Source organism: Microcebus murinus, chromosome 25, assembly GCF_040939455.1.
Source record: "Microcebus murinus isolate Inina chromosome 25, M.murinus_Inina_mat1.0, whole genome shotgun sequence".
Lineage (NCBI taxonomy): Eukaryota > Metazoa > Chordata > Mammalia > Primates > Cheirogaleidae > Microcebus > Microcebus murinus.
The window spans coordinates 12,620,215-12,643,653 of NC_134128.1; the positions used below are offsets into that span (position 1 = coordinate 12,620,215).

General features: G+C 39.8%; 1 protein-coding gene across 1 annotated transcript in view; it reads left to right on the top strand.

Moving 5' to 3' along the window:
- The window catches only part of RSU1 (Ras suppressor protein 1), a 178,910-nt gene that overhangs the window by 91,360 nt on the left and 64,111 nt on the right, over positions 1-23,439 (top strand). The window contains exon 8 of the mRNA XM_012753773.3: positions 5,101-5,233. Coding sequence (XP_012609227.1) covers positions 5,101-5,233 — 133 coding nt within the window. The remainder of the gene's footprint in view (positions 1-5,100; positions 5,234-23,439) is intronic.

The following is a 23,439-nucleotide window of genomic DNA, read 5'->3' on the forward strand; positions in this document are numbered from 1 at the left end:
TAAATAGGCAATAGAGCCTCAGAACAGGACAAACATATTATTTTATTTTGGTTGTTTCTTGGGAAGAATAATTGTTGGGTGTCTAGGTTTGAATAGCTCCGGGCTGTGGACCAGAACTCTGAAAAGGGACTTCCTCGATAGGACTTTCAGAACAAGGCCTTCACATACCTCACTGCTGTTTAATTTCTCTTTCCCTGTCTCTTGCTTTCATAGGGGAGCACATTGCCTTTTCCATTTCTGAATATCTAAAAAGAAGAGAAATAGATTCAACTGATCTCAGTGGCAGATGATATCTAGATGAGGGCGTGCTTGCTGCCTTGAGCAGCTCATCCTGGTCGATCTACCTTGGGATGTAACCTGATAACTTCACTAGATGCTACAGAAACTACTGAGATTTGGGGTCAGGTTCAGACGCCCACACTGACATTTTCTGATCTTGGGCATATTAGTTAATTTCCCTGAGTTTCCATTTCTTCACCTGTAAAATGATGTCAATAACTGACCTCAGAGATGCCTGGAGAATTAAGTGAGGAAATGATTTTCTGTTGTATTGTAAAACATTAATTTTTGCTTCGTGAGTACCTCACATAATGCTTAAGTCGGGTCTCTTGGTGTGCCTGTCACCGGAATGGTGTTCCTTGTATCCCATAGGTTAGTTTTCATCCATCAGTCCCCCTCCCACCCTCCCCCCTTCTTGGTTTCTCATGTCCTTTATATTGCTTATGCCCATGTGTACCCCTCATTTTGCTCCCACTTATTAGTGAGAACGTACAGTGTTTGGTTTTCCATTCACGAGATACTTCAGTTAGGGCAAGTTGCTGTGAGAGACATTGTTTCATTCTTTTGTTATGGCTGAGTAGTAGTTCCTCACAGTGTGTGTGAAGTGTATATGAGAGCTGTCCGGGAAGTATCCAGCCACATAGTACGTTCTCGTTATATTAGCAATGGCTGGATACCTTCCGGACACTCACACATTTTTTTTTCATCCACTCATGAACTGATAGAGACTTGAGTTGATTCCATATCTTTGCAATTGTGAATTGTGCTGTGATAAACATTCGAATGCAGGTGTCTTTTGACTGCTTTTCCTTTGGGTAGATACCCAGCAGTGGGATTGCTGGATCAAATGGTAATAGTACTATATTTATTTCTTTGTGGAACCTTCATAGTGTTTCCATAGAGGTTGTACTAATTTCCAGTTCCACCAACAGCATATAAGCATTCCTTCCTTTCTGCATCCACACAGGTATCTATTGTTTTTAGACTTTTTAACAGTGGCCATTCTGATAGGGATATGGTGGTATCTCATTGTAGTTTTAATTTGCATTTCCCTGATGGTTAATGATGTTGAACATTTTTTCATATATATTTGTTAGCCATTTGTCTGTCTTCTTTCGAAAAACGTTCATTCATGTCTTTTGTCCACTTTTTGATTTTTTTTTTCTTGCTGACTTGATTTCTTTGTAGATTCTGAATACGAGTCTTTTGTTGGGTATATAGTTGTGAATATTTTCTCCCATTCTGTAAGTTGTCTATTCACTCTGTTGCTTATTTCCTTTGCAGTGTAGATGCTTTTTAATTTAATTAAGTCCCATTTACTTATTTTTGTTGTTGCTGTCTTTGCATTTGGAATCGTAGCCATAAATTCTTTGCCTAGGCTGATGTCTAGAAGACTTTTTCCTATATTTTCTTCTAGAATATTCATGATTTCATGCCTTAGACTTATCTTTTTTATCCACCTTGAATTAATTTTTATAAATGGCAAGATATAGGGATCGTGTTTCATTCTTCTGGATGTGGCTATCCAGTTTTCCCCAGTGCCATTTATTGAATAGGACCTCCTTTCCCCAGTGTATGTTGTCATCTGATTTGTCAGAGATCACTTGGTCATAGGTAGATACTTTTATATCTGGGTTCTCTATTCTGTTCCATTGGTCTGTGTCTCTATCTTTATAGCTGGACCATGCTTTTTTGGTTAGATAGCCTTGTACGATAATTTGAAGTCAGGTAAGATGATGCTCTCTCGATTTGTTCTTTTTGCTAAAGATTGCTTTGGCTATTTTGACTCTTTGTGGTTCCAAATGAAGCTTAGGATTATTTTTTCCAGATCTGTGAAATATGATGCTGATAGTTTGATGGGGATTGTGTTGAATCTGTAAATCATTTTGGGCAGTATGAACATTTTAACAATTTTGATTCTACCAATTCCTGAGCAGGAGATGTTTTTCCATTTGTTTGTGTCATCTGCAATATCTTTCCAAAATGTTTAGTTCTCCTTGTAGAGATCTTTTATCTCCTTGGTTAAATATATTTCTAGGTCTTTTTTTCCCATAGCTATTTCAATGGTATTGAGTCCTTGATTTGCCTCTCTACTTGACTGTTGTTGGTATATAGAAATGTTACTGATTTGTGTACATGGATTTTGTAACCTTACACTTTGCTGAATTTATTTATCAATTCCAGGAATCTTTTGGGGGATTCTTTAGGGTTTTCTATATACAAAATCATATCGTTAGCAAACAGGGATAGTTTGACGACCTCTTTCCCAATTTGGATGTCCTTTATTTTTTTCTCTGGCTTGATTGCTCTGCGTATGACTTCCAATACCATGTTGAATAAAAGTGGTGACAGTGGGCACCCTTGTCTTATTCTAGTTCTTAGAGGGAATGCCTTCACCTTTTCCCCATTCAGTATGATGTTGGCTGTGGCTTTGTCATACATGGCTTTTATAATTGTGAGGTATGTTCCTTCTATGCCTAGTTTGTTAAGGGTTTTTATCATAAAAGGGTGCTTGATTTTATTGAAGGCTTTTTCTGCATCTATTAAGATGATTATACGGTCTTTGTTTTTGTTTCTGTGTATGTGGTGAATCATGTTTTTTGATTTGCATATGTTAAACCATCCTTGTATCTCTGCAATGAAACCCACATGATCATAGTGAATTATGTTTTTGATGTGCTGCTGAATTCAGTTTGCTAGCATTTTGTTGAGAAATTTTGCATCTGTGTTCAAAAGAGATATTGGTCTTTAGTTGTTTTTTTTTGTTGTTGTTGTATCCTTTCCTAGGTATACGTGGCTTTGATATCTAGTTGATACTGGCTTCATAGAATGAAGTAGAAAGTTCCCCCCTTCTTGCTCTTATGGAATAGTTTCTTTAGGATAGGTACCAGTCCTTCTTTGTAGGTCTGACTTGAATCCGTGTGACCTGGCACTTTTTTCTATCAGGAGATTTTTTACTACAGCTTCAATCTTACTGCTCGTTAACATTTTGTCCTAATTCAGGCTTGGGAAGTTGTTCAATTCCAAGATTTCCTCTAGGTTTTATGGTTTGTTTGAGTAGAGGTTTCCTGTAGTATTGGTGGATGACATTTTATATTTCTGTGGTATCAGTTGTAATGTCTCTTTTTTCATTTCTGACTGAACTTATTTGAGTCCTTTCTCTTCTATTTCTGGTTAAACTGGCTGGTGGTCTTTCCTTTTGTGTATCTTTTCAAAGAACCTTTTGTTTCATTGATCCTTTGTGTTGTGTTTAGTTCTGCTCTGAGCTTTATTTCTTTTCTTCTGCTGATTTTGGGGATTTGATTTGTTCTTTATTTCCCTGAGATGTGACATTAGCTTATTAATTTGTGATTTGTCTTTTTGATATAGACATTAAAGGCTATGAACGTCCCCCTTAGGACTGCTTTTTCTGTATCCCATATATTTTAAAAGCTTGTGGCCACTTTGGCATTCAGTTTGAGGAATCTTGATTTCCATCTTAATTTCATCATTTACCCAAGGATCATCCAGCAGCAGTTTTTTAATTTCCATGACTTTACATAGATTTCAGTGTTTCTCTTCAAATTGATTTCTTGTTTTATTCCACTGGGGGCTGAGAAGATACAGGGTAGGATTTCACAGGAGCACATGGTGCTGAAGGACTTGTTCCACTGGTTGGCACTCAGGGCCACGGGGTTTGGGGGCTCTTGGTTTCCAGTCACAGGCCTGTGAGTGCTGCAGCGAAGCACTCCAGTCCATGTAGACTGGAAGCTCTGAACCTGGGGCCCTAAGAGTGGCGTCAGCTGCAGCAGCCAGAGAACCAAGGCCGGCGGGTCCCTGCTGAGCCTGCTCTCCATGACAATTTCACTGTACAGTCTCCAGGAAGTTCCCGGATGAGCACAGAGGTCTGCCGTGGCAGTGGGCGCCCCTCCACACCTCCATTCGCAGTGTTGGGGGTGGGGAGAGCATGTCAGGAGAGGGGGCTCACTGCTTTATCCTTTCCCCACGTGTAGGTGTCTCCCCCAGGTACCATCTGCTCCTGATGAGCAAAACTCCCTGTCCCCGTCTCTTTCACTTTGATTGTCTCTCGTTGGTTCTCTAGTGATCCACCATACTCTCTCTAAGAGGGTCTGTCTATGGGTGGGCATCTACTTTCAGTTTTCTTGGATCCTCTGAGCTGCTTCTAAAGCCTGACGTCTCGCCCCACCCTCTCCCCAGAGAAATGATTTTAAAAGTTAGTTTATAAACTAATTAGAGCTAAAGAAATGTTAGTCCCTATCATTACTATGTTAATGAGATTCATTTAGTGCTGATTCTGAGATGTGCTTATGCTGCTCGAGGAGTGCAATAATAATTTTACTTGGATAATATTCTTGTCTTTCTTCAATTCATATTCTGCTCTGGTTGATGAAAAAGTGGTGTTGATGAGATCGGGCTTAGATCAAATAGGACAAGCAGTGGAGCACATTGACATTGTCAGGATGGGATTTCAGGGAGGTTTCATGTTATTACTTATCTTAATCTCGAACAAGTCATTTTTAGCCTCTATAGCAAATACCTATAAAAATCCTTCCAGGTTTGCTTCGTTTCATCCACGTTCTCTTTCCATCCTTCCTTTGTTTTTTCTTCCTTCCTTTGTTCTTAAGTTCTTGGGCCAGGGTACTGTCACTAATATTGCTTGTGGCCCAGTGATGACTTGGGCTAAGAAATTTTTAAAAAATCAGATGACCCAGAAGGTACTTAAGCTTGTGCTGTGGTTACTAAGCAGTGTTTCTAGATCTAATCTGTGTTGAATGCAGTGACCTTCACCTTTTGGTGTTTTTTTTTCCTTCATCTTTTCAGGAAATTTGGATTTAACTGGTCAGAAGCAAGTATTCAAAGCAGAGAACAATCCCTGGGTTACCCCAATTGCTGACCAGTTCCAGCTTGGCGTGTCCCACGTGTTTGAATATATCCGTTCTGAGACGTACAAGTAGTAAGTACACTCTGATTTTCTAAAATAGCAGACTATAATTTTATGGTATTTATAATTATGCCATTTTTTAAAATATGATCAGGTGATGGCATCCTTTTGGTGGCATTTAACACTCAGCACTTAAAAATACTCTGTTAAGAACCACATGTGGTCATTGTCTCTGTTATTCATAAATAAATTTTAATTGACATTTTCAAGGGAATTTTTACCGATTTTGTTTAGAGAATTTTCGGGATATTAAATTAGTTGAATATTCATGGCACTAAGGAAATTCACCAGACATATTAAGATCAGAACATATTTTTTTTCTTCTGTGAATGCGAAGAATCATAAGTGTTCTGAACAAAATTGTTAAGCAGTTTATTTATAAAATCAATAGAGTACTAGGAAAGCATCATTCTATTATTTAGGAGCTTTTACTCGACTGAGATGATAATCTTTGTAAGAGAAGAGGGAAAGGCAGAGTGGAGGAGGAGGAATCTGCCAGCTTAAAGTCACAGCATCAAAATGCCCCAAGTCCTCACTGCCGGTTAAGGGGGCCTGGGTGGGAATACCTACCTATTCCCACTTCTGTGTTCCTCAGTGTTTTGGGAGGAATTCAGCCACCTCCCCTGTTGCTGTTCCATCTTCTGCCACTATTTTCCCACTTTACCTCAGTTTTTGCGGCCCCCAGAGAAACTGTCATTTATCTCAATACTTATTGACTCCAAAAGCCAAGACACAGCGTGGTCTTAAGTGTCTACAAAAAAGACTTGAAAACATCCATAGTTGGGTCGAATCTGTTTTTGTGTCTGCCACCAACTTCTGAGAAGTTACCATCCCAACTATTGGAGAAAAGGTAGAGGATGATTAAAGGTCACGGTCAGTTAAGAATTTCTTTCTATTTTCTTGGTATCAGAAAAAATGCCCTACACTCAACATAGCTCTCACTGAATCTATGCTGGGCCTGTGGGTCCAGACTGGCGGACAGGACAGACGCTCCGCCTAGAAATGGTCCCTGAGGTTCTGTAGTGTCTTGCCCGAGCGCCATGCTCCTGCTCAAACATTTGGGGCTTGCTGTGGTCGTGATTCCCTCTGATGCAATCACAGAGAACATAAGCCATGAAGAACAATGCCCTGAAAACTCGGTAACACTCAAATTGCCAGAATGATGCCATATCCTCACATAGAAAAGCAGGTTAAAGTGTGGTTAAGTTTTTTTTTGTTTTTGGTTTTGGACAATACAATGACATTTGCAATGTTAGCCATAAGACTTACTTTCAGGGTAAAATGAAATAAGTATATAGGATATGTGTTAGGAGGCAGTTTCATAAGCCATATAGGTATGTAAATTTATCACAGATTCCATTTATTTAACATAGGAATATAGCTCACCCTTGGGAATTAGTTAATTATGAAAATGTGTGAAAATATAATTGCAAATTAGCAGGTTATTGTTTACCTTGTTCATCTTAAGTTGTTAAGCATGGCTATCGTGAGTTTTAGGTAGGGCTCTAATTTTTTGTTAGTGAATGGGAAACTATTTAGAGCCTGGTTTATAGGCTATCTTTTAAAAATCACTGCATATATGATAGCTGACAGAAAAATACACAAACAAGCTCCTAGCCATCCAGAATGGAAGGAGATTCTGTTGATTATTCTGGTTAACAATTTTTTTATTTTACTGTAGATGAATTTATGAGTTACAGAGGTTGTCAATACATTGCATATGAAAGTGCTTCTCATTTTAATTTCATCTTAAAAGATTAAACTCTGAGTTTATGGATTTTATTTTACCTCCGAGTCATTATTAGGCGCTTAATCACCATGATACGCTATTTCAAGCTATTTCTATTTATTCGAACAGGATTAGGATTCTGGATAAGCGAGAGGGTTGTTGCTTTAGCTGGGTTAATTGGTAGGTTATTTGAAGAGGAATAAAATGTGACACAACATTTCAATCAGTAACATATTTGGCATATATTCTTATCTCTATTATTAGCATCCTTTGTGGGGCGGTTAGAGTAGTCTAGGCAATTTGTCTGCTAGTTTACTTTTTCTGTTTGATTTCCTTGTGGAGCACTGGATTACCTTTTAATACAGTTAAATCAACATTAAAAAGCTTAAGTAAGCATAGGAGAGCCATCGTCCGTCCCCTTTCTAGGGGACCAGCTGGTGCCCCAGTAGCTGCTTTTAGGGGTGTCTACATGAGTTTCTGCTGGGAGGACATTCTTGACATGGGCCCCTGCAGGGCAGGGACCCATTGTGAGTTCTGCCCTTGTCTCCTCCTTGGACAGGAGAAGAGTGTTCATTACTTTGTATATTTCAGTTTTTCTCTCCTTCTCTCATTCTCCCATAGTAGCTGTCGTCACTTCTTTATCAAACATACTAGCCCAAAATATGGATTATTAGCTAAATATGACACTAAGTCAAACTCTTAGTCTTTAAAAAAAAAAAAAAAAAAAACTGTACAAAAATGCCACCATTGTTTCACCAGATTAGTGTACACTGGTTCAAGGCCCTCCTTTATATGAATATATCGAAACTATATTAGTATATCCTCATGTAATTAGAATCCAACTTAATTCTATAATTGTTTTAAGCAGCCGTTTCACAATTAGAGGATTTTTAATATCCTAACTATCTGAAAATCTGCTGTTCTCATTAGCGGGTACTTGGCTACCCTTTTGTAAGTGTCACATGTGGCAGTCTTCAGGGAGGGCAGTTAATTTATGATACATTTTTTAAAAAAACAAATTTCACATTTAGTGCCTTACTTTTAGATCCTCTATTCTAAAACTTCTTGTTCCTAAGTGTCGCTTCTTTGTCTCTTTTGTTTAAGCTACATAAAGCCCCTTCAACAAGAAAATCCTGATACATCTGTGTGTGTATGTGCCTATCTTTAAAATACCATGAAAGCATAATTTTGTCTTGGCACTTAAAATACCAGCAAACCACCTCCTTTTTTTCTAAGCAATTAACCTGTACCTAAATGAGAGCCGTAAAGAACTAAAGAACTCACCCACTGGGATGTTTTCTCTTCATCCATGTCTGTGGTTGACTTTCACAGTGACCTTCGCGTTCCAGGCACATCCTTGAGGCTTTCCGAACCTAGTGCAGAGAAGATGAATGATCTGATTTACAGGCTCTAATGGGCTCCAAGAGGAGACGTGGACGCTTGAAACAAAACAGTGAATTCAGTGTGTAGGAAGGATGAAAATACGTAGAGGTGATTTGGCTTGATGAAGATTCAAATTTGTTCGGTTCAGCAGGAGGTGTGGCCGGTGGGATGTTGAGGGTATAGATCTTCCTCAATTGCTCTGTGAAGTACATTTTGGGCATTAATCATGTTCTCATCATTTCTCAAGTGGAGACTGCTCTTTGTTCATCTGTCGAACTTTCCACCAGGGGGACATACAGGCCGGTGTCACTGCATTGCCTGTTACCCGAGTTACTCCCTGTGTTAAAGTAACCTGATATGCTCAGTTGGGGTGTTGAAGATCACACTGTACACAGCACTTCAGCATTCCGTGCTGTCGTTGAGTTACACAGTCTCCTTTCACCTCTTTCTCTTGAGGGTGGCTGTCTCCTCGTGGGACTTCTTTTATTCCTGGGAAGCAGAATTACGATGGAATAGTCACTGCTTGTTAGGTTTCTAGAAGGTAGATTCTTCCCCCCCCCCCCCACTCCCCAGCCTCCGGGAAGAGCAGTCATGGTGAAGTCAGGACCCTTGACGAGACTCTCTGTGAAAGGGGGTAGCTCATGCTTTGTACGTTTCCATGAAGGAAGGTGCATAGCAACCACAAGCCATTTGAAAAGCTGACAAGTTAACTCTTGTCAACAAGTTAACAAAAGAAGAGGTTTGACAAATGGTAGGCTGAAAATATGTCGGTTAAAAGAGGCGTTTGGCAAACAGGCATTGTCAGGAAGGCTGCAATTTGCAGAGCATGGCAGTTCTTTCCAGCAGGGCATGACTCAAAAGTGGCTTCCCTGACATGTCTTCCTGGCTCCTGGCTTGCTTTTCTCTCTGGGGAGAGGCACCTTACTCACCTGGGTTTTTTGTGTTTCATTTTCGAATCTTAAATGAAGGCCAGCCTTACTGTTATTCATGTTAGTTGATGGAAAGCATGAACAGAGCAGCTATGGAAATGGTGGAAAACAACGAGAAAAAAAATGCTGAGATTTTCTCTTCGCTAGGAATCTAGCAAAATAAAGCATCCTGCTTGATTTGTAAGGAAGAGTTGTTTTATCTGCTGTTTATTCTTTCTCAAGTTGCTTTACTTGTGCAATTAAAACTAAGTAGTGTGTCCTTGTTTCTTCTGTGCTGTGTACAAACCTAATACAGGCTAGAATGGACATAAATGGGCTTTACTAAACAGCTACCATATCCTCTAATGACTGCTGAGTCAGGAGTCAGTGGCCTGGAAGTTCTTTAAATAACTTTGCCCATGTATCTGGTCCACCTAAAGGCTAGAGCATTTCAAACCTAAGGGATAGGCCCATTCACTTTAAGAGAGCCCTTTACAGAAGGAAATCATGTCTAACAAAAACTCTATAAAGCTTATTATTCTCTGGCGAGATATAAACGGATATACAAAACTAGCAGATGGTTTTATAAATATCTTTGGAAAGATAGCGAAGAAGGTTAAACTTCCAAGACCTTTCTAGCAGTTAGTAAATTTTACATAGTGACAATCAGGATGCAAAACAATGTGGGCTTTTCTTTTTCGTTGCTTTATCTGAAAATAGCTGAAAATAATTCACAGAAAAACATTATCTCTGTATAGTAGTCATGAGAATGAAAACCCATTTTTTTCCCTAAAGCTTTTGATATAAAGATTGTTTTCATTTTTAAAAGTTGACTATATATTTTGTCCCTGGTGATTTATACTTCCTTTATAGATGCTACATATGTATATCATGGTTCCTTTTTAAAGTTGCTAAATGTATTATCCCATTTTCTTCATAATACAAAATCTGATTCAAACTGTTGACATCTCTGGACCTATTTGCATGAAAATGTGTTGCATTTAACCAATACTGCTAAAAAGTATCAAAGAGAAAAGGGAAACCCATCTAACTTTGCACCATATCTCTTATTTTATGTTCACTTTAAATGGCAAAGTTATGTAGTATCCCCCGTTTCTTCAGATAGTAAGAATATTAGCACGAATAATTGAAGATGTTTATTTCACTGAGTAAAAAGTCAAGATATATTAATGATATCAACTGTTGATCTTTGATTTAATTTCTCAACCATTTATATATGTGGTCATGAGCTATTAATTACCCTAGTAAATTAATACCTCCCTCTTTGAGGTGACAGGAGGAATGCAGACTATTTGAGGAAGAATAAATACATAACAGTTTTCTCTAATTTCCAAGTTTCTTGACAGATCACTTAATGAATTTTGCATTTTAAAGATTTTTTTCATTCCTGCCTTTGGTAACTTGGTTGACACTATTATTTTTATATACTTCATAAGTGATGAGTATCTTTTCCTTTTTCTTTCTTGTATTTTCATAATTTATTTGATAGATGAAGTTTTTGCAGGCCTTTAAGACTTTATGTTTGTATCATTTTATAGTTGATACAAAATGGTTGGCTTTTTTAAATGGAAGGTGCTTCCCAGTTGACATTTCCAATTCACTTGGATTCCGTGAGAGCTAAAGTTGGGAACCTCTTCCCTCCAAATGTGCGAAGATTAAAAGGGAACCCTCCCAGGGTTTAAAACCCCATTTAAAGAGATCAGCTGGTGGTATTCCTGAAGGCATCTAATAAACCCCATTTTATACCTATCCTATTCTGGAATGTTCTTCACTTGGAAGAACTCACTTCATATATCCACATTCAGTCCTTCACTGTCTGCTCTGGTGCTGTGATGGGGTCAGGTGTCCAGCACAGCTCGCTTGCCTGGGAGCTCCGTCCCGGACCTGCTGGACTCAGGTTTGACCTGACCAGCGAGAAAGAGCTCTGTGCTTTGCATTTTGCACTCAACGCAGTTTGCATTTTACTCCATGACTAGTGCACTGATCATTAAGGGGCTGTATATAACTATCAGAAGGTCAAAAGGAGGGGGAAAAAAAAAACACAACTTCTACATCAAAGGGAGAAGAGATGCTTAGTCTGAATTTAGCACTTCAAAAGGGTTTCGCGTAGGACTTTTAAGAGTAGAATGATCTCGGTCAGTCTCTCTCTCTCCCTCTCGCCCTCACTTGATTGTTGACTGTCAAACCTGCCTTCCTCCGTATGTCTTGCACAGTCCCTAATGTGCAGGGTGCCACATTATAGTATCAATTTAGGGTAAATAGAATATAGATAATTTGTCCCACTTGACAGAAGGAAAATAAATATCAGCTAGACTCCCATCTACGCTCCAAAAAGGAAATATGTCAGGTTGCCTCCTCTTTAAGAGGAGCTATTTTGAGTTCCATTTTTTTTCAATGACATCCATTTGCTGTAACCATACTGAACTATTGAATGTTGACCTCGAAGAGGTGAAATTGGTCAGCCCTACATATTGATAATCTTTATTAAGTCCCAGTAATTTTCAAGTTCAATGTGTGATGCTTTCTATCCAGCTAAGATGAATTATGGCCTGCATTTGCTGTTTTTATTTGAGAGATAAATTAAAAAGTGGTGCTTGTATAATCAAACAGAACTGTCTGTGATTTCTAATCTCTACACAGTAATATCTTATTTTATTACGTGCTGACTTTTTACTGAGCTCTGGCCTCTTACTCTGGGCATTGTTGGAGCGGTTTTTCGTGTTGTTGTTTTTTTTTTTTTCTCCCATAATTTTTGGCAGTTAAGGGTTCTCCTCTGTTGTCAGGTATTTTGGATTAAAATGCATAATATTATGAAAGGAGTTTCAGTCAACTTTATCAGATAAAAAGCTTAAATGAGAGTCATATTCACAGGTATTTATCAGTACCCTAATTTATTCTTCATGCATTAAGGAAATGGCCTTACATATTTTATTCTATTGTGTTTGCATATTCTTTCACATATGTTTTTAAGACTCATGGTATTAAAAAAAAGTCAAGGAAACTATTGTTTTCTATTACAATAGCTAATTTTTAGTCTCATGTGGGACAGATACAATTCCATCACCTTCAAAATGCACATACTTTTTATTCTCTGTCCAATTAGATAGTGTTTGTTTAGAGATTAAATAAATTGTCATTGAGGTTTTGTTTATTTTATATAGCAGATTTACCATGGCTTTTTTTTTTTCTTTTCCTGGTGTGATACCTAATTTTGTCTTTACTATTTGTATTAATATTAGTTTTGTGGGGCTGCCGTAACAATGTTCCACAAACCAGGTGGCTTAAAAGCAGAAATATACTGTCTCTCGGTTCTAGAAGCTGGAAGTCCCAGCTCAGGGTGTCGGCAGGGTTGATTTTCTCTGAGGGCCGTGGGGGAAGCATCTGTCCAGGCCTCCCTCCTTGGCTGGGAGCTGGCCGTTTTGTCCCTGCATCTCCTCATGTCATCCTCCCTGTGTGTGTCCGTGTGTCCAAATGTCCCTTTTTTATAAGGACATCAGTCATACTGGGTGAGAGCCCAGCCCGATGACCTCATTGAGACTTGATTATCTCTATTAACGCCTTATCTGCAAACATGATCATATTCTGAGCTACTAGGGGCAGAACTTGAGCAAATGACTGAGCAGAGGAGGAAGCTGGCACAGTTCAACCGTGACATTATTGCTACTCATGTGCTTAGAAAGAGCATTCAGTTCTTCATCTGTTTGTTCCACTACCTCCTCTTCACTCTCTGTGTGTAGCGCCCCCCTCAGCCTCCGAGGGGAGTGGAGGGCTGCATTCTGTTTGTTAGTGAACGTGTTCAAGTGACTTTCTAAGTCTCCATGTCCCCCACTCCCACCCCACCTCTCTCTCTCAGGCTTGGCTTTCAGAGTTGTGTATTCCTCTGAAACGTGCGGATTTACCTTTTTTTTTTTTTATTATAGGGACACAGAGGATGGGCTCCTGTTCTTGGCAGAGGGATCACTGTTTTATTTTAATCTTTTAAGAACGGACCGTGTCAAGGTAGAAGGGTGGTTAGAATGTGAAGAGCCCTTGGGAATGGAAGGCACCCAACAAAACCGCCCTCTTTGTCATGCTCAGCCAAAGGATTCAAGAAGGCAGGGTTGCACAGAGCTCCAGCCCCACGTCATTCCCTTTGCGAGAATCGTAAGGAGGGGTCGTGCGGTGTAGAGGGCCTTGGGGTCTGCACCCTGACATGGGGCTCCCTCCAGTAGACGTGGGATCCCTCCCCGGGACCTTCCTGGGCCTGTGATGACTTTGGAGTTGGGCCCTCTAAAGTGTGGATTCGGAGATTTCCCGTCCCATCTGGGGGTTCCAGTAACCACGGCAGGAGCCCTCGTGACTATTGTTTCATTTTTTTCTGCCTTGTTTCAAGAGATCTCTGGATTAATGAGCAAGATCAAGACTGCTAATAACAGGGTACAGGATTCTTTTCTCATGTAAGTAAAGCCGGTTTGCTCACCCCAGATGAAGAGAGATTTAAAAGATAGAGTGTTGGCCAGGTGTTGGCTCTCACCTATAATTCCAGCGCTTTGGGAGGCCATGGTGAGAGGATCACTAGACGCTAGGAGTTCAAGAACAACCTGGGCAACATGGCAAAACCCAGTCTCTACAAAAAATAAAAATTAAAAAAATTGACTAGGCGTGCCACAACTGTAGTCCCAGCTACTGAGGAGGCTGAGGTGGGAGAATTGCTTGAGGCCAGGAGTTCCAGACCAGCCTGGGCAACATAGTGAAATCCCATCTCTACAAAAAAATAAAATAAAATAAAATAATAATCATAACAAATTAGCCGGGAGTTTAGCATGTCCCTGTGCTCCTACCTCCGCGGAAGGCTGAGGTGGGAGGATCACTGGAGCCCCGGAGTTCAAGGTTGCAGTGAACTGTGATCAGGCCACTGAACTCCAGCCTGGGCAACAGAGTTGCCTGTCTCATAACCCAAAACAAAGATGGATGCTTATTTTCATGTGATACGCCATGCTATAAATATGGCAGCAGTGAAGCTCTGAGCAAAAAAAAAAAAAAAGAAGGGAAAATAAGGAATATTGAACTTGTTAGAGGAAAACAGCTCAAGATAGAGATTTATTGATTTATATCATGAACCTGGATTTTTAAAAATCAAAATAACAATTTTTTTTGGAATTTATAGACACCCCATATATGTGGCATATGTATAGGTCAGAGTACTGGTCTTAGAAGGGACTTCCAGTTCTGGTTTTGCCAGTGGTAAATGACCTGAACACACCCTTCTTTGCTTCCTCACCTAGAAGTTCAAATGAGGTCACCTCTGAGAGTCATCACAATGACAGTTTCTAATCCCGTGTTCTTTATTTTTCTGGAAAACACGTTTTGTTGTCTATATCAATTCATTATTATTTTTCATTTAGCTTAATTCTTTAATGTGCCTCCCATCTAGATTTTTCTTTATCGATTTTTTTTTTAAAGGCAACGGAAGACAATGATGACCCTGAATATAAATTGTTACAGGAAAATGGATACAAGATAAAATTACCAGATCAACCTTTTTATTCTATATTTTATGGAATATCTAATATATGTTTGGCAGTAACTTATTCTTACACATGAATTCCTGACACTTTCGATTCTTCAGACTTATTAATCAGTGTAGTCAGCACCAGAGCAATTTTATGAGACTTACCAGTCATCAAAAATTTATGATCAGATAAATCAAAGAAACAACGAGCATCTTAATAGGGTAGAGAAAGTAGCATGTAAAGGATCATTTAAGGCGGCGCTTTTTGTCAGTTGTGTGTTATATTTACAACCAGTATCGGAGAACTTACTCATAATTTCATGCAAATAGTCAGCAGGGTGGTAGTTATCTTCTTAGGTAAATCCTTCCTCTTTGTTTTTCGCCAGCAGAATATCGTGTTTGGTCTAACTTATAAGACTGAGAATGCTAAAAATACACAAGAGTGGAAGCATCATGTTCCAGTGTTAAAGCCTATAGCGTTTATTTTAAAACAGTATCTGCATTTTCCTCTGAATTTTGTTAGTGTTATCATCCAAAGTTAGGAATTACCAAGCTCACCCCTATTCTTGGGGGCCAGGTTGCTAAACTTGGACTCTTGGAAATGGTATTCGAATTGCCTTTCTTGTGGTTGGACTCCACTGTGTACCTTCTAATGGGAGACACAGGCCTGTGTCAGCTGTACCCTTCGAACTTTGTGACACACTTTTGAGAATGTAATAAAAGACTTGGGCCTTTATTGTGTGAGATGAGCTAATTAGAGGGGAGATTTTTTTCATCACCCTAGCCCTGTCCCAAGTGTGCCAGACTCTCAGTATCCCCAACCGGAAGGATCGTGGCAGTGGGTCAGACGGGAGCTGAGCTGTCACTTAGCCTCGTGCAGAGCCACTGGGAATGGCTAGTGCAGAGCCAGTGGGAAAGACAAGCCTGAGTGGCATTCTGGCACACAAATAACCTGTGTTCCACCGTGCATCTTCATGTGTCTGCTTGCTCTGCCTGGAATGTTCTTTCTGCCCAGCTTTACCTGTTCAATGTCCAATGATTCTTCAAGCCTCAGGTTAAATATTGCTGCCTGAAAGACCTTTTCTCTAAATGTTTCCCTACTGCCCATCAACTCTGGGGGTTCCTTTTGTCATCTTAAGGGCTTTTACTTTTCTTTAGTACCAATTTTAATATTAATTATGATAATAATTATAGCTATCAGTTATTAAGTTTTTACCAAGTGCCAGACAGTCTCATATGCATCATGGATCCATTTGTCACTCAGTATTTATTTGTGTGAATACTGCCTATATTGTAGTGGTTAAGTATGTGTTTTCTCTCCCTCGAGAGACTAGAATCTTTTTGAAAGCAAGGCTTATCTTTCCTTCATGTTTGGGCATTGCACGTGATATGCCCTTAGTGTCTTATTATTATCTAAGTGAACTGTCTCATGCAGGGGAACCTCTGACAGGTTGCCGTAATTTCTGGAAGATGAAAACAATTCTGAGGTCCAGAGGTGGACCAAGTTATATAGTTCATTGTTTTTGCTGGTAGGTGATAAACAATACTTGAAATATTCAGATATATTCTCAGTATGTAATATTCAGTTTAGGTTATGTCTTCCAAAGAGTCTTTCATTATTTTTATAGATCTCTTCTTTTTATCATGTTTCCCCCAAAATAAGACCTACACATAAAATAAGCCCTAGCAGGATTTCTAAGCATTTGTGCAATATAAGCTCTATCCTGAAAATAAGACCTAGTGATGGGCGTGGCTGTGCAGCAAATCAGCACAACCCATGCATTTTGGCACAGAGCGGTGAAGAAGACGAGCAGCCCTTCTCCTCTGCCCCATCGTGACAGCTACTGTCTCAGAGGTGACCGGAAAGGTGTGGGCAGCCCCACCAATAAGGTCAGCTCCCCCTGTCTGTGCGTGCTGCAAGCTGAGGCTTTGGGGGGGAAATAACACATCCCCTGAAAATAAGCCCTAGGGTGTCTTCTTGAGGAAAAATAAATATATGACCCTGTCTTATTTTCGGGGAAATGCGGTATCACACTACTCTTACGGTACAAATGAAACGTGTCCTTAACATATAAATGAATTATATGTCTGAAAGTGAGTCCTTCATCCCGGTGAATCTGAGGGCTCTCTGGTTCATTTGTCTGCTTTCTCTTTGCTCATCAACGGGGTGTTCCATGGGGTGTGCGGAGTGTGTGGATTGTGCTTGTAAACGTATAGAATATTTCTGAGGAGTGTGTAGTAAACGAGAAAGGATGGTTATCTCTGGGGAGAGAAAGTGGATGGTAAGAAGCAGGGATTGAACTAGCCAATTTGGGGAACATTCTCTTCACTCTTTATCCTTAAAATGTTCTTTTTTGTACATCTATTCACTATTTAAAAGATTATTAAAATAAAAGAAGAAACCATTAGGAAATAAGAGACCACAAAGAATGTGGCTTTATAACTGGTTCTGTCCACTGCCATCTCCCATTTCTGTTGATTTGCCTTGATTGTGTGCAACCCCTTCTGCTCGGTCTCTCTTTGGTTAGGTACTCTAAAAACTTTCAAGGTGACATCACCTCTTAAAATGTGTCCCGAGTCTTGGAAAGAGACGGTTTGAATGGGAACTTGAGAGAGAAGGTTTCTCACTTAATGCATTGACCATTTGGATTCTTGGCTTAAGCATTGTGAAATCTTGCCTTGTTTATGACACCTGTCAAATGGCATTAGGCTTTCCTGTATCCTTGGAAGAACCTGCAGCAGTCTGTTTTTCCTTGAGAATCCAACGTGAAATGGGAAAAGGTGGTCATTCTCAAAGACATAAAGAAAAAACAAGAAAATGGACTTGTGCATTGGATTTCTTTTTTAGGGATATTTTCCCACCTAAGATTTTAAGTGAGAGGGTAGGCTTTTCTATTTTTGAAAGAGCGTGGGGATTTGAAATAAGAATACAATGGATCTTGAAAGAATCGATCGTGTATTAGAGGATGGAGTTGGCTTCAGGTACCTACATATAAGACGAGGATTTTTTGTTTTGTTTCTTTTCTCTCCTTTTTTGCTTTTTTTTTTTTTTAGCTGTAAGCTAAGATGACATGTGTGTTTCAGACTGTTTATGTGAGATGATGAGCATTTTTAATCTGTTCTTGTGCATTCCCGATGGAAATGGCGTGAGTGGTGATCTTTTAATAGAACGTGTCTTGCAACTACAGCATTTATTTTGGTGCTAAATTCTAGATAATGCCTGAGAAATGTAAATTCTGTCAGTAAAAGTTTTTGTTTTGAAATACTTAAAATCTTGGAACTGTATTTTGTAAGTTTTCTGAAGACAGCTTCTGCTTTATTTTTCTAAGTTTAATCACGACAGGGGAATAAGAAAAAATACTGGTCATCCAGTGAAAATATTCTTTATGAATTTTTAGAACATGGTGAGGAAAGATTTGCAAATGGGGAAAATGCTCCTTGTGAAGAACACCATGGGAATGCATTATACAAAGTGACTTCTGTTTGCTATGGTTCAAACCCTGAGAATCTTGAGCAACTTTCACTAAAAAAAAATGCAATTTCGAAGATACGTTATAAAGTCAACTATTCCCAACTCCCCCTCCCCCATTTTCATTCTGTTCATATACTAACATCCAGGTGGATTAATATGTGACAGAATTTGCCTCACTTACCCCAGGGAGAGAGAATCAGCATTCATTGACTTCCTGCTATGTTTCCAGGTTCTGGTAGATTCTGTAAAGGTTTCATCTCCTGTAGGCCCAAGACTCCATAGAGGGATGATATAGGTATTCACCTCTGCTCTCACGTGAGAAAACAGAGAGTCATAGGTGAAGTAAAGCCACTGGTGGCTTAGCCTGGTCATAGAACCAGAAATCAAGGTTTGTCCTATGTAAATGCACACCAGCTGGGGCATGGACACGCTTGAAGCTCTGACTCAAGGGGAGAGAGGGGGGTCAAGGGCAATATACGTAACCTTAACATTTGTACCCACATAATATGCTGAATGAATGAATGAATAAATAAATAAACAAACAAATAAATACCACAGTCTCATTCTCCTTGTGGCTTTGGGTAAGATCTAGGAAGAAAATGAGGAAACGCCGAGTTTATGGTGATAACCCTCAAAAGGAAATCAGTGTATGAAGCTCAAGTGTATATAATAGGATCACTTGGCTTTTCCAGTTCTTGAATCAAATTCAGCCTCCTGCAAAACTGTGTGTCCTCGTGCTAGGGTTGAAGGCACATGTGGCACTCGAGGGTCCCTAAGCAGTATTCCGGCTGCCAGTTTTTTAGTCCCTGCAAGCCTACCTTCCCGCATTTCACCCTGATTCTGATTTAACACCCTCTTACCTGGGTGGCTGCGGTATGGCAAGTACAATGGATTTTCCTGCCAGCTACACCCTGTGGTTGAGTGGGTGTGTCTTCATCTACTGTGGGCAGCACCGTTATACAAGATTAGCATCGCTAATCTGAAAAAATCTGAAATATTTCCCAAATCTGAAACTTTCCGCGTACCGCCATGATGCTCAAAGGAAATGCTCATTGGAGCCTTTCAGGTTTTCAAACTATGGATGCTGAACTTGTAAGGATAATGCAAATATTCCACACTCTGGAAAAAAATCCAAAACACTTCTGGTCCCAAGCATTTGGGATAAGGGATACCCAACCTGTATTGGCCTGTAGTTGGGCTCCAGCGAGTTAATACTTATGGAAGAGTGTGACCTTTCTCTAGCATACTTTATATTATTTTATATTATTTCTTTGTTTTGGGCTTCATTATGGACTTCTGCCCTTTCTCAGCCCATCTCGTACCAATTGGCTGAAGTCAGAGATTTGTCAGAGAGTTAGGAAGATATTTGTCTTAACAAAAACAGCTTTACTGTTATATCCAAGTGGCCTTTGTCTTGTTCTCTCATCTCATTCAAGTTTCTGCTCAAATGCCCTCTCAACAAAATGCTTTCCATGTCTCTCTATCTCAGATGGCCCCATGACCCACCCACCTTCTACCCCTAATTTTATTGTCACTCTCACGCTTAGAACGGAGGCTCCTGCAAGAGCAGGGACTTCGTTTTGTACACTTCTTTGTCCCCATGAGCCTCCGACGATGCCTGGCACCTTAGTCGGCTCTCGAAATACTTGTTTCATGAGAGCTGTTGCTCTTTCAACTGTGGTTTAGACATTCCTGCTAGAGGAAGTTTTTTTTTTTTTTTTTTTTTGAAAAAAGCAACCTTCCGTCGCACATCCATTACACATTTTGAGTGTTTCCCTTTCTCTTCTTGTGTCTGAGTTGCTCAGATTTCACGATATTATTAGTGCTGCTTCCATCACCATAAATGTTTCCCTGATGTTTCCAAGGCGCCAGCCATTTCCCATCCAATCTCGCAGCTCTTTTTAGCTAGGCTTTGAAAGAAACTCGGGCACACGGCATTTTAAAGGATGATATGGAAACAAACAAACAAACAAAAATACCCAAAGCTGTACCCCAAGGGTGTTTGACCCCGTACTCTGCCTGTTCGCCTTTTGTTTTGGTTTTGTCGTTGGCCAGGCCTTCCTCCCCTAACGGATACCTTTGTGTGCAGGACCCAGATGCTGGCGTTTCAGCACCTCGGGATGCAGGTGCGACTTTTGTCTTCCAGCGGGACAGCATGAAAGCGCCCATAAAAGGTGAATTGGCAGGCTTTGAACTGTAGTAATTGCTTGCAAATAAACAGTAGTACAGAGGGGAGGCTGTTCTTCTTCCCAGCTCTCAAAATATTGCGGGTATTTTGTGAGCAGGTCAGAAAAACTACTTAGCACCTGATTCTCTGGACGTGTGACACAGTTCAGGATGGGAAAAGGGCGATCACTCAGTCTTAGGGGACCAGAGGGCTTTTGATCAGCTGCATCGATCAAGCGCTGTCTCCCACAGTAGATCGTGTGTCCTTCCTTCTCTTCGTCCACGTGTCACCTGAGATGCAGCCTGACCTGTTGGACACAGGGCAACCCAACAAGGGTGAGGCATGAAGATGTGCTTAAACATCTGGCTTGTCTCCGCACAGAAGAATTCTGGCAAGATACGGCTTCTAAATCCAGTGTTAAATTTTCTCACAGATTGAGTTCATTTTCTATATTGCTAAGAAAATTCTCCTACTCAAATTTTCATTGGAAATTAAGTGTAGAGAGGGGGAAAATATGACATCTTTTTTGTATTGCTCCTCCTAAGATGTGGCAATAGCGTGAATTAGTTTTAATTATGTACACCACACACACAAAAAGAAACTGTAGTTGCTCTGTTTATTTATATTAGGCCAGAATTCCTGCTATTGAAAATAAACGTGGCTGTCTGCTATACAAAAGAGAACAAGGGACTACACAGCATTTGCCCAAACCACAGCCAGTGTCGCCACTGCCAGCCTCGCCATGTCCTGGAGGTGCATATTTCTCCCAGCGGGACTTCAGAACCCTGGAGAAGCATTTCTATGGGGCAGGAGGGTTTCTGAATGCCTCCTAAAGGAAATATACAGCAATTGTGCAGGAACCCTTTAATGTGGAGCAAGGTGTAGCCTAGGAGAACAAGCCAGCCCTAGGAGGCAGGTAGGATTCCTCTCTGCAATGTAGACGAGTGGTGTGAGCACTAGCTCTGGAGGCAGGCTGCCTGGGTTCAAATCCCACTCGTACCTTTTGCTAGCTTTGTGATACTGGGCCAGTTCGATTTTTATTTTTATTTAACATCTTTATTGAAGAACAATCAGCATACAATAAACTACGCCTTTAAGGTCTACAGGTTGGTTCATTTGGACATATTTATAGACCTATGAAACAGTCCACTCAAGTCAGAGCACACATTCATCATCCCCCAGGGGTTTTCTGTGCCCCTGTATAAACCATGTCCCTCCCTCTGGCCTACCCCCCCTTCCCCCTCAATCCACAGGCAACGTGACCTACTTTCTGACTATACGTTAGTTTGCATTTTGTGGAGTGTTTTATAAATATAGACACACAATGTGTACTCTTGTAAAAAAAAAAAAATCTGGCTCCTTTCATTCAGCATAAGTACTTTGAGAGTCATTCATTGTTGTTGCATGTATCAGTAGTTAGTTGATTTTCATTGCTGATTAATTGAATGGTCCATTGAATGGATGCACTACAATTTCTTTGTTGCTGGTGGACATTTGGGTTATTTCCAATTAGCGGCTATCACAGGTAAAGCTTTTGTGTGGAAGTCTTTGGTTGGACACATGGTATCAGTTCATTCTCTCGGGTAAACACGACACAGTGGATTGGGTGGATTATAGGGTAGGTATAGATTTACCTTCTTAAGTAAATGCGAAACTGTTTTTCATAGTACCATTTTATAGACCAACCAGGAGTGTCTGAGAGCTCCAACTGCTCTGTGTCCTAAGACAACACTTGGTGTGGTTAGTTTTTAAAATTGTCTTCATTCTGATGGATTCAAGTAGTATCTCTCTGTCATTTTAATTCACATTTACTTGATAAATGGTGATATTGAACTTTTACCATTTCAGTATCATCTTTAGTGAAATTTTTCTTAAGGTCTCTCCAATTTTTAAAAAATTGGGTAGTGTATTTTCTTATTATTGAATGTTGAGATTCTTTGCATACAGTTGGCCCTCCGTATCCGTGGCCCTTTTCCATCCATGGATTCGACCAACTGCAGATCAAAAATATTTGGGAAAAACATCTGTACTAAACATGTACAGACTTCTTTTCCTTGTGATTGTTCCTGAATAATACAGTAGAACAACTATTTATATAGCATTTACATTGTACTAGGTATTATAAGTAATCTAGAGGTGATTTAAAGTATATGAGATGGAGTCGTGCATATATTATAAGCAAATACTATGCCATTTTATACAAGGGACTTGAGCATCCATGGATTTTGGTGTCTGCAGGGAGTCCTGAAACCAATCTCCATGGATACTGAGGGATAACTATATTACAGATACAAATCCTTTATCAGATGTATGTTTCTATGGTCTGAATGTTTGTGTCCTTCCAAAATTCATATGTTGAAATCCTAACCTCCAAAGTGATGGTGTTAAGAGTTGGGGCCTTTGGAGAGGTGAGTTGGTCATGAGGGTGGAACACTCAGGAATGGAATTAGTGCCGTTATAAAAGAGACCCAAGGGAGCCTGTCCCTTCCACCATGTGAGGCTGTGGTAAGAAGGCATCATATGGGAATCAGACCAAACCCTCACCAGACTCTGAATTTGTGGATGCCTTGAGCTTGGACTTTCCAGCCTCCAAAACTATGAGAAATAAATTTCTGTTCTTTAGAAGCCACCCAGTCTATGTTGTTTTGCTATAGCAGCCTGAATGGAGACATATGCTTTACAAAGCTTTTCTTTCTGTGTGTGGATTTTCTTTTCATTCTACCTGCAATGTCTTATGAAGAATAAAACTTTTTAATTTTGCTTAAGTCCAGTTTATTCTTTTATGTGTTGTGTTTTTGTTATATCTAAGTATTCTTTGCCTAAATCAAGTTCACAAGATTTTCTCCTCTGTTTCTTCCAGAAGCTTTATAATTTTAGGTTTTGCATTTGGGTCTGTGATGCATTTTTGAGTTACTCTTCATATATGGTACCCCAGGTATGGATCAGAGTTCATATATTTGCATGCGGATATTCAATTATTTCTGTACCACTGGGGTACAAGTTGGTTGGTTGTACTATTTGTTTTGTATATCTAGATTTTTCTATCT